The sequence below is a fragment of the Gavia stellata genome, chromosome Z, assembly GCF_030936135.1.
Source record: "Gavia stellata isolate bGavSte3 chromosome Z, bGavSte3.hap2, whole genome shotgun sequence".
In the NCBI taxonomy this organism is placed as follows: Eukaryota; Metazoa; Chordata; class Aves; order Gaviiformes; family Gaviidae; genus Gavia; species Gavia stellata.
Window position 1 is genome coordinate 49,846,853 of NC_082637.1, and position 12,459 is coordinate 49,859,311.

The 12,459-nt window shown below is 41.8% G+C and overlaps 1 protein-coding gene across 1 annotated transcript in view; it reads right to left on the minus strand.

Annotated features, from left to right (window-relative positions):
- Positions 1-3,733: 3,733 nt before the first annotated feature.
- The window catches only part of SHC3 (SHC adaptor protein 3), a 60,253-nt gene continuing 51,527 nt past the window's right edge, over positions 3,734-12,459 (minus strand). Inside the window, exons 9-12 of the mRNA XM_059833851.1 lie at positions 11,681-11,777; positions 10,570-10,764; positions 8,007-8,302; positions 3,734-3,862 (exon numbers count right to left, since the gene is read on the minus strand). Coding sequence (XP_059689834.1) covers positions 3,734-3,862; positions 8,007-8,302; positions 10,570-10,764; positions 11,681-11,777 — 717 coding nt within the window. The remainder of the gene's footprint in view (positions 3,863-8,006; positions 8,303-10,569; positions 10,765-11,680; positions 11,778-12,459) is intronic.

Here is a 12,459-nt window from a genome sequence, read left to right on the forward strand (position 1 = left end):
GAAGTGTGTCTGTTACTTCAGCTTAGACTTTGTTTATGCAAATATGGTTTTCTTAATACAAATTCTTGGTTCTGCCACTTACTTCAGAAAGACATTGGACGCTAAGAACAAAGGCTTGAAAGCAGGATTTGTAACCTGTTGTCAGAACATTCACAAGTTCAGTGTTTGACTGTACCTCAATGTCCAATCTATCACTGCCAGCCTCACTGGAAAATTTTATTATACTAATAATTATTATAGATCTGCAATAAAATGAATCAGGAGCATATGGTTCTCTTTTGAAAATTCTTTGTTTAAAGAAATCAAATGTGTTTTCATTGCCCATAGTTCACATAGTTGCAACACAACTGGAATCAAAACTGATAATCAGATAGGACTCAAAATCAATGTAGACAGTCTTGCAGGATATTTAGAGTTTCAGTTCTGACTTCTCAGCTATCCCCTGGGAAAATATCAAAGGGTACCACAATATTGTCTGATCTCAATAATTTCTATTGAGTCTAGTAAATTTGTTCTTTCAGTAAAATCCCCGTTCTTGAAGTCATGTGACTGAATTATCACCAGCAAGCCTCTAACCCTTTGGGATTGCATAAAAAAGAATGAAAACAAAAGGTGAGGGGACTCAAAACCAAAGGCAAACATTAAAAGGCTCAAATTATTATGCTGTCAGCTGCCTGGTTTTCAGCCAATCACACAGCATGTGAGCCCATTTCATACCTTCTACATCTCTTAAATTGCTGGCAGTATTGGCTCCTCACAGAAAAAAGCCCTGCCTCTCTGGCAGGTTCAATTTGCTCTTGTTGAGCTCAGTGTAAAATGGTCTTTGACTCTAATGACAACAGGTTTGGAACAGCTATCCAAATGGCTGTACAATTTTTATGCCATTTTCATATAGGGGAAAGCCAAATCTACCAAAGTGACAGTGACAAAAAGCAATGGCAGGATCCACAAAAGGAGCATTGATTGGCCCACGGGCCCTTCTGTCTGGACAGCTTTGAGATCATTTGGTTCCCAGTGACTTAGAAAAGCCTCTGGATCATCACACCTGGCCAGACAGGATATCCTGGCCCATTGTGGCAGCAAGGCACTGTCACAGCCCAAAGGCGCTACCACTGCCTAGGACCAAACTGCATCTGATCAAGCTATGTGTAACCTTTGCCTCATCAATAGGCATGCTGAGCTGGGCAAATTGGCTGTGCTGACAGAGCAGCTTAAAACAGACACATTTTCCTGGAGGCAGAGTTTGTGAAATGTAGTCTGGGAATTTAATATTTCTGTCAAGCTGTTTCATTTTCTGTCTCCTTGCCACCTGCTTTAACTTCCAAAACGTGCAGCTAAATGGCTGCTAAGTTAAGTTATTAAAGCTATAGCTAGAACAATGGAAAAAAAATTTAGATGCTTATTTCAGTGTATGTTTAGTGCCTTCATTCATACACCCATATCTTGTCACATTTTTCCAGGCATACACTGACAGAATGTTTAGGAATCTAAAACAGACATCGGCCGCAGGTGCGATTTTTGAAGGTACCTAAGGGAGTTAAGCACCTGGCTTTTACTGAAGTGAAATATGACATTCAAAGTACAAATGAGGTCTTCTTTTATAGTTAGTGATATCACAGTAAAAACTTTCCAGGACATGGCTGTAGGGAGGTGGGAGCATGGAATGACAAGTGTTATACATGACAAAAAAAGGTGGCAACTGAGATACTTCGAACTGGAGATATGGTGAGACATGGATGCTCTTAAATAAAGTCATTTTGATGAATACTGCTTTGGGGTATAAGAGCTCCTCACCTTCCCTTGCAATTTCCAACCTGGCAAAAGGACAACCTAAATTTTAAGAATTCCACTAACCTCAGTGCCATACAAATTTGGGTTGCAATGCAGCATTTAATTTCTTTTCTTTGCTCTCAGCTCCCACCCAGACCTAGACATATCAACTAATAACTATCTGCAATAAAATTAATCAGAAGCATGTAGTTCACTAATCTCTTAGTTTGGCTTCTGAATGTCTTGATTACAGAATCAAGTGTATTTTTATTGCACAGATCACATGATTAGTCTTAGGTGCCTCAATCATTTTCGTTCTTGAGATCAATCAAAACCAAACTTCCCAAGTTGCAACTTCACCATATGTCCAAGCAGAAGGTACAAGAAAATTATTTCCGAATTTTAATATAATAATCCTACCTGAATGGATTCTAAGTTTCAGTCAGTTCAGTCAGTTTGATTGCAATTTGACAAATTTTTAAACTTAGCAAATTCTTAAAACCAAATCTAATTTTAAATAGATTTAAGTATTTACTACTTCAGGGTAGGCAGGTGCTTAACCTAGACTTATCCTGCTGAGTCTTGGCCTTTATGAATCAAGTCTGAAGATTTGATTTGAGATACTGGTGCCAGAGAATACCTTGGAACACTGAAGGGTAAATCTTGACTCTGGCACAAACTTTGCCTTTACAGAAACTGTGTCTGTTGAATTTGGCTCTTGTAACCTTCATAAAATAGGAAAATAATTTTATATAGTGCTTGCATTTGAATAGTACAAACCTTCCTTAAAACATTTCCCCGTACCAAAAGCCAATGACGTTCCTGCCAGAAATACGTCTTTAGTGTACCTATATTTTTCAACTTGATACTGAGAGAAAAACAGTGTATTTGCAATACCTTTCACTTGCTGAAGGCCAAAGTCAAGTTATGCTTTGGTAGGTAAATGCAAATTATATCATTTGCAAAACTGACCGCTGAGTTATGATAGTTTTTACTGTTTATAAGAAGAAAAGGATTGTCAGATATGTCTTCGACCAACCATGTACATCTTGCATTAAACCTATTAAACACAAGTTATTTGAACTTGCCTAATCAGTATATAACATCTCACTGGAGACTGGTAGTCAAGGACATCTGGATCTTCACCATAAGCAGAGAACTACTTATAAATAAGCTTAGCACTCAAATTAATAAATTAAAGTTACAGAATATTGTTATATTATTGTTAGAAAAATCAAATGCACACACCTCATTCACAGAGAGATCACACCAAATCATTGTTAAAGCAAGATACAAATGTTTTGAGTAGCATCTAATAAGAATTCAAACTTGACATCAGAAAGATAAAATGCTTTTGATATCAGTGACACTAAATAACTCTTTTAAAAATCGTTTTATGCTAAATTTCCGAGTTGGAATACTAGTTGCTGAATTCAGACTCCTTCCACGGTTAACCAGCATAATCCACCTGTAATCCCCATAGTTGTGCTTCTTAGGTAAAATCAGAAATAAGATTCCCAATATTCATTTTCTCAAGAAACCGAGACTGCTGAATTCTATTTTTATCTGAACAATCACAATTGGCATTTTTCTTCCGGTAAAAACACATGGCACAGAAGATGGTTCTATACCGTCAACAGACTGACTTGAAAAATATAAATATATACTGTATTTATATACATAATGTGTAAATATACACTATCAATATTCACATTAGAGAATCAATTCAATTTTATTGAAATTACTTTTTAAGAAAGCCTTCTGCTGTGACTTCATGTCTACATAAAGCATTGAGAATTTTCAAGTGTACTACTGTGTGAAATGGGGCTTCTTAAACCTAAAGAAAATATACTGGTGAAATATATGTGAATATGCATTTTTTTTAATGTACATGTTTTTTCAGATCTGCAATTTCCAACAGTTATAGCTTGCAAATTACAAAAACTAAAACAGTTATCTGGAGTCAGTGTTTCCTCTCGGCAGGCTGCTGAAGGCAGAGTTCACTCCCAGAAGAAACTATTGGCAAATTATTCTCGAGATGATGATTGATGAGATGACTTATGCTGTCAAAGACACGATCTTTTGTACGAACCTTCAAAAAAAGGATGCAAGAAGATAGATTAAAGAGCAAAATAATTTTTCCCTTAACTTCACACTAGAAATCTCTAAGAATAAAATGACATAATTAATCATGTTTTAGAGACTGATCCCTCTCCCATTAAAATCAGCGGAAATTTCTGGAATTTCACAGAGTCACAGAATCACTACAGTTGGAAATGACCTGTAAGATCATCAAGTCCAACCATCAACCAACACCACCATGCCCATTAAACCATGTACCACAATGCCTCATTCACATGTTCCTTGAAAACCTCCAGGGATGGTGACTCCACCACTTCCCTGGGCAGCCTGTTCCAATGCTTCACCACTCACTCAGTAAAGAAATTTTTTCTAATATCCAGCCTAAACCTCCCCTGGCGCAACATGAGGCCATTTCCTCTTGTCCTGTCACTCATCACTTGGGAGAAGAGGCCAACACCCACCTCTCTGCAACCCCCTTTCAGGTAACTGTAGAGAGCGATGAGGTCTCCCCTCAGCCTCCTCTTCTCCAGGCTGAACAACCCCAGTTCCCTCAGCTTCTCCTCATAAGACTTGTGCTCCAGACCCCTCACCAGCTTCGTCGCCCTTCTCTGGACATGCTCCAGCATCTCAATGTCCTTCTTGTAGGGAGGGGCCCAAAACTGAACACAGGATTCGAGGTGCGGCCTCACCAGTGCCGAGTACAGGGGCACAATCACCTCCCTACTCCTGCTGGACACACTATTTCTGATACAGGCCAGGATGCCGTTGGCCTTCTTGGCCACCTGGGCACACTGCTGGCTCATATTCAGCTGGCTGTCAACCAGCACCCCCAGGTCCTTTTCTGCGAGGCAGCTTTCCAGCCACTCATCCCCAAGCCTGTAGCGTTGCATGGGGTTGTTGTGACCCAAGTGCAGGACTCAGCACTTGGCCTTGTTGAACCTCATACAATTGGCCTCGGCCCATCGATCCAGCCTGTCCAGATCCCTCTGCAGAGCCTTCCGACCCTCCAGCAGATCAACACTCCCACCCAACTTGGTGTCATCTGCAAACTTGCTGAGGGAGCACTCAATCCTCTCATCTAGATCATCGATAAATATGTTAAACAAGACCGGTCCCAAAACTGAGCCCTGGGGGACTCTGCTTGTGACCAGCCACCAACCGGATTTAACTCCATTCACCACAACTCTCTGGGCTTCGCCATCCAGCCAGTTTTTACCCAGTGGTAATTTTGCTTTGTTTTGTCTCTGACTCCCTCTATTCTCTCCAAAAAGATATTTTGAATGCTACCTATGGGCCAGTCTACTACTATTACTCTTTCTGAATAGGTCTGCTTGAAAACTTTCTGTAAAACATTTTGTTTTACTTTAAGTTGGATTTTTAGATCAAATTCTTTTCTTCAAGAGACCACCTGCTTCTTTTAAGTGCTTTCACCTTTCTCATTAGAAAGAGTCATCCCTCCAGAGATGCCAGAACCCAACTCTTCTCCATGCACCTCAGCATCTTTCTGCTTCCCTTAACAAAGATCACCGTCTTCAGGTGCTGGAAAATTCCCTTCCCCGAAAACGATCCAGCCACCACGTGTGCTTGGCTCAGGTTGACCCCGTGCTGCATGATACACACCTGTGCCTTTGAAACTGCAAAACTGCAGGGCCGGAAACATCATTTTTCTAGCCCATTTACGAACCCTCTGCACCAGCATCCTGCTAAGTAAATTATCACACCCATGATAAGAGGAAACTGATATTGCAAAGTAAATCAGCCAAAAATCAGGACAGGCCAAAACGTAATCTATATTACAAAACAATCTAATTATTTAACCACATCTTCACAAAACATTTCCTTCCTGTGTTTAAAATGAGTTAGGCATTCAGCTTCCATAGGCAGAGCAGAGGTCCTCTCATGCGAATATCATGCTGCAGTAAAGCTTTGTATTGGGATGGCTCTGCACTGCCTCAAGCAAAAGCCTATGAACACTGCTCTGAAGTGAGTCATGTCATCTATTTCCCGTGAACTTTTCTCAGAAAGAGAGAACAACTTTCCTTAAAACTTTCCAAAGCCAGCGTATGCTGTGGTGGGCACCTTGCTTGAAATATTTCAGTCTTCATCATTAAGTTGTGGCAGAACTGCTAGAAACAGCACAGGATAAAAAAAAGATACAAATAGCTTCGATGGGAAATGATGCTATCTGCTTGGTCTGCATATAGCTGCAGCACTGAAGAAAACCAACAGGCTCTCCCGATTTCTGAAACATATTGCTTTGAAACATCACTTTCTGTATTTATTCAAAGCTATGTTTTCAAAATTAAAAGATATCTTTTGAAACAGCAGTAACTTTCTGTATCTATATTCAGATTAACACATTTTCAGTCCACTCAACTCAGCTGAAAGTTTTCTCACCGTAAGTGATATGGTCTGCCATCACCAGAGTTCAAGCCCTAATTCTATGTATGTCCAGCAAAAATCCTGCAATCCTCCATTTTAAGCATCCCTTACCTGAACTAGAGTGTTTTTTTTTTTTTTTTTTTGGCAGCTGGATGAGAGCAGAAGCAACTGGACTTAACTCTGCTCTGAAAATACACCCTTAAGAGCTGTAACGTGTCACGCGGTAATTTGTGTGTGAAATGAATTTTCAGGCAGCCTTTGTGTGAATCATTTTTTACAAATAATCACGCTGAGGCCACGCGGAAGAAATGCAAGCCTCTGGCACGCTGCTGCGGCTCGCCACACACTGGCATTTTATTGACGATTCTCCGCTCTGACAAGTCGCAAATAGGGCTGCTCGGGAGCTGTGTCAGGATCCCACAAATCATACAGAGGGCACAGCTAATGTAAAGACAGCTGCAGAAAAGCCGTTGTTACCAAGCGGCGCCTCCCGAGCGAGGTGCTTCAGGGCCGTTTGGGCCATGATGGCACATGAGAAGTAGGCTGAGGGAGGGGGTAGGTGCAGGGAACAAGAGGGCTCTACGCAAGGACGCCAGCAAATTAGTGCTGCTCTTAGAGGCAGTGCAGAAAAGACGGGGGGCTCCGTCCTTTGCCCACAGGAGGCAAATGATCAGAGGGCCTGAGTACTCCATGCCAGTCAGCAGAGCAGCAGAGCTCGCGGTGGGACAGCGCGTCCCTGCGCTTGCCACCTCACACAGCAGCGTTTTTCTTGCAGTGTCCTGTAACAGCTATTTGTGGGTTCATCTTGAAGGGAGAATCAGGGGGGCCCGCTGCAGGAGTCACAGAAGTGCTGGCAAAAGCGTAGCGAAGGAGGCCGCCCCCCGAGAGGCGCAGGGCCGCTCCCAGGCCGGTGTCCTGCTCGAGCCCAGGACGCGGCAGTTGGCGCCCAAGAAGTGCAAAACCATTCCTTGGCGGCCCTCCTGTGGCCACTGTAATTACAACACGTACCACGGGCGTTCCTCGTTGCAGCGTTACAGGCTCCGCAGGACCGGGGTAATGCGGCTGGGCTGCTGCAGGTTTCTCAGCTGGAACAGATGCCAACAGGCCAGCTCCCTGACAGAATTTTCTCATTTCCTTTGGGGCTTGTCATCTAAAGTTGTCCTTTACAGAGGAAGAGGAGCTGTCCACCCTCAGCTACCAGGAGCCAAGAATAAAACGCATAGCAATACTTTCATTCTGTCAGACGAGACTAAGCCTCCCCAGAAGCAGGACGGGACAGCTGCAGAAAACTGGAGCTGCCTTGCCCTCTCCATCCTGCTGCGGGGAGGGTCCCTTTGTCAGCTAAGGGATGGAGTAGGTTTACCCCAGCTGTCTCCTGGGCTTACAAGAGGGCCTGGTCTGTGTCCTGGCTGACAGAGATGTCATGTGGAAATTTCCAGCACGCAGGCTGGCCGAACTTGCAAAGCCACCAGCAGCCTCTCAGCAGGAAGGCTACAGTGGCTTAGCGGCGCGTTTGACTAAGACTGTACTGCAGTGGCCAAAGCTTGACCTCGCTGGGGAATCAGGTCCCTAAGGCTCCCTGCAACATGCAGCAGTCATGCAGGGGGTCTTCTGCTAGGCGTCGGGGAGAGAATTAGAGACGTAATGGCATATTAGAGATATGAGGCTGTACTCAGGATCAGTTGTGAATAAGCTGTAAACAAGATTAAACACATTTAGAGAAAATGTATAGAGTCAGAAACCTCCCGTATTACTGAGGAGTCAGCACTTACAGTTCCTTCTGGATCTACCAAAAGAAGATGCTTGGCTTGTCCATTGTGCATGCCTGTCAGCACATAGGAGCCGGGATTCGTGGTACTCTTCCTCACGAGGAAGTCTCCACATTTCTTTAACAGTTGTTCTGCTTCTTTCCTGCTCATCTCTCCTTGATACCATGGCTCTGTACTCAGCTCTTCGGCTACAGTCCAGTCAGCTGGTCTGGATAAAAGAGGACAGGTGCATCCAGTGGAGGTGGATTTGCTCAATGCAGCCTCAGATGTTTGGTTCTTGAGTGCATCTTCAAATGGTTCTGGTTGTGGAAACAGAAACAGGGGCAAGATCATTCAGAGGTAAATCATGTTACAAAATGGTGATATTCCAGTCATTTCTAACTGCATTTATTCTGTGTAACAGCTACTTCCCTTTATCTTTATGAAAAAACTGAGAGAAGAGGTACTGCTAGCCCTACTGATTTATGGATTATATTAAGGCAAAGGAGTGTAATATGTTAAAAAGGAGTGTAATATGTTAAAAATTTATGTTATACACAGAAAGATGCTGATAAAAATCAGAGTGAACCTTGGCAGAAGTTTTTGAAAGGTAGTGATTTTATTTCAGTAATGGCTACTGTCAACAGTTGCATTTATACGCCCTGGTACCGAGCAGAGTTCTCCTTTTCTCCTGCCAGGTACATCAGACAGTTTCATTTCAAATAAATTGCATAATATGGCTACCCAGTGTCATTATACTCACATCTGGTCTCTCTTCAAGCAATGTACTCATTTAAAAATTATCCCTTGCTGAGTCTCCAGCCCAAGGGTATGTCTAGAAGGGATCAGTTGCCCTTACAACTCAGCCTACCCCTAGCCTCCAGCTAGGAAGAGGACATTGCAACACAGGCACAGGCTAACACCTTTACTGTGATTTACCTAGCTAAAATAAGCCTTGGGGAAGCATCTTTTAAACCTCAGCTAAATCCTGAACTCAGTGTTACTTTCTGTAGAGTGGAATGGAAAGATGTATCATTACAGATCCCAACAGAACTACAGAAATAGTAAATAGGTCAGTGCGTGCTTCATTATATGCTGTACTGATCTATCGGAAGCTATTTTCCCTTGCAAGACCTTCATCTGGCCAGCTAGTGCATATTAAAAAGAGATATTGTTCTGTGCCCACTAGACTTACTACAGGACATCTGCAGCAGAGTACTGTGAAGCAATACACCAGTTCTAAACAGTCTGCTCAGATGCGAGGAGTACATAGCCATGTTTGCACAGGGCCACAGAGAGGTTAATTTAGCTCAGAGAAATAGGGTAAATACTGTGCTGTCACAGCTTGTTGATACCTCAGCTAATTCTTAAAACCAGCTTACACATGTCTTCACTACGTTGCAGTCTGCACAAAGCCCAACACATGTTTAGCTTGACAAACCACTAACTTTGGGCTAGTTGACGTGTTTTCTTATACTACTTTTCCACGAAGATCCAATGGTTAATAAAGATTAATGAAGGCTGGAAGATGGGAAATGGGTTTTCCCCTATTTTTAGGAAAAGAATGTGTATAAAACACAGGGAAGCACGTGCGTATTTTAAGGTCACGACATGTAGAAACCAAGGTTAACATCCCTGATTTCAGGCAGCAGAATTTTCTCATTTCAGATCTATATTCACAGATAGATACTCCCTCAACTTTCTTCCCTCCCTCTTTCTTTTAATGCAAAATCTCCCTAAGCTGTGGAAATAGAGCCATACCTCAGCAAAAACATGCCAGGAAGACAGTTTTATGTATACTGAGGTAACAGAAATGTAGATACGTTATTTTACAAAAAAAACATAGGCACCGACTGCTTTGTCTCACTGCCTCTTAATTATGTGAACTGAATTAAATAAATCATGTGTCAGCAACTGATCGGAGGTGGGAAGAGTAGAAAAACAAAGAAAATTTTCTGTGCATCAAACTGCTTTCCCCATATTTCCTGTTAGCTATCTCTTCAGGGCTGAAAACAATGTGTATCGGTAGCACCAACATAAAATGCTGACTGATGCTTAAAACAGTGTTTCAAGGCTATTATTCTCATTCTGATTTTGGAAAAGCTGACTTCAAAGTTGGAACAGATAGCTAGATAGGATAGCAGGCCTATCCAGAGCAAGGTATAACTCAGCCTTTTAATTTCCCTCCCAGCTTCCTTGTTGCACAAGGTTTTTTTAGTATGCGTTGACTTCCTAGTAACATATTCACAGGACAGGCTGGAGCAAATTCGTCAGCCATTCACTCCTTCACTTTCCTGCATGACAAGCCTCCTGATTTATTTTCCTCCTGATGTAGTTGCCTGTGATGCTAAGGATAAGATAGACTGCAACTCAGCTTAATTCAGATATAATACAAACTAGCTTCAAATCTTCAGCCACCCTTATTTTAACTTGGTCAGATGTGAAACCACCATGAATTCTAAAATTCATCATAACTCCACCAGCAATACTAAAATTTGGAGAATTATAAAGCTATTTTTATACAGAACTAATGCATAAACATATTGGGTCTCTTGTTAGAAAGGGAGTGAATAGGAAGGCAACTCACTCATGTCAAACAGATCCTTTCCTGGGCTGATGTCTTTGGTATCATCTGCTGTTCCACTGAAGGTACTTTCAGCATCTGCCTGAAGTGCCAATAGAGCTTCTATATTTATATGCTGGGTGTTTACATATGTTGGCATCTCTGCTGTTGGGGTTACTTGTGATTTCCCTTCTGGCATACTACAAATATCCAGAGACCCTAGAAAATTAAAGACTTTTTTCTTCTTTTTTGTATTTGACAGAACAGTGTTGTTATAATGACTAAATAACATCACACCCCATCACCACAGGTTTAAAATTCTCTGGAATAGGAGATGTAAAGTCAATAACTGCAGGATGTAGTAGAAAAAAATGTTGATGAATGGATTCAGAACTGTGTTTCAATGAGGGTTTGGGGGGCAGTGTTATTATTTAGGAGGAAAGGAAAATTTTGTAAAAAAAGACTGCCAGTTTCAAAACTGATACTAAGTTGGGGAGACATGAGAGGAGGAAATGGAATAAAATCCTCAAATCTGTGCAGATTAACAACAGATAACATATTCTGGCATTTGAAAAGAAAGTGTCCCCAGAACCACAGTAAAGCTGTCACATAAAGATGGAAGGGGTGAAATTTCACACATATGTTTTCACGTGATTTTCTCAAAATTCATGGACAACAACAAAAAGAACAATATGCATTACTTGTTATTTGTGGAGCAGAGATCATGAGCAAACACATGCATTGCTTCACATTTTAAAAAAAACTTCTGACTTCAAGCTCTTTCTTTGGAAACTCCATCTTGCATAACCTCGTGCGTCAGATTTTCAGAACAGACCAGGCAGCCTGTCTTTAAATACCATGGGGTTTTAAGACATGGCAAGCTAGACAGGTTTGGGGCAACTCTATTTATGAACTGCTCTGCAAAAGATAAGATTTTATGAAGGTGTGCATTTAATAATTTATCCAGAGGTAATTAGCAAATGCTTTTCACTGATATCAACATTAAAATTTGGACAAAGGGAATCTATCAACAAAGTGCAGTTCATTGCCTTAAGTCTTTGAGGCATCAGACTGTCACATGCTTTGCCCATTGAAGACCTCCTGCAGTATTACAGCTAAAACTAGCAAAGCTCACCTTGCTTAACAGGCTCATGATGCCAGTCTTCACTGAATTTGTCTCCTAAGTGACGACTCTGGTAATAGGTTTGCTCTCCTCCTACTCCTGCTGCAGACTAGAACGGACACATGTGCAAAGAAATTTTCAATTACCTTTAAAATGCTCATATATATTATGAGTGGCTCTGACAATTTCCTTGGCTGTATTCTGTGTACTCCCACTCTTCATTTCCGATTCATCATGGTGTCAGAATATATATCTCACAAATACATTTGTGTAGGAGTAAGATATTACCGGTGACCTTCATGTAAACTTCCCTGATTCCTGCTTTTATTAACCCCCGCAATCCCAAATGATGCATCATCTCCTCCAGTACATTTCTCTTCACATAGCAAGCCCTGACAAATCATGCCTGGGAAACGCATTCCGGAGAAACACAGCTGTGACCAGAAGACAGCCCCAGCACCCTCAAAAGCATGAGCTGAAAGACTCACATTGGTACAAGGGGATGCACTCAGGTACTGAAGGGAGGATGCTGTCTACAGACAAGGTCCTTCTGGATTTAAGCAGAGTTGTGCTGGATCTAAAAACTCCTCTTAGGTGGCTACGTTGATACTGCTGTCAAACTTCCAACAGCAATGCTGGTAGAAATATCCAAGCTGACCTCAGGTCAGTGTGAGGTGGAAAACCTACCTAGGAACCTAGCTGAATACTGATTGCTGCTGCGTTATTAACATAATGAATTGTTAGTAATGACTGCACTAGATCATTATAATGGTTCTGCATCAAATCTTTCC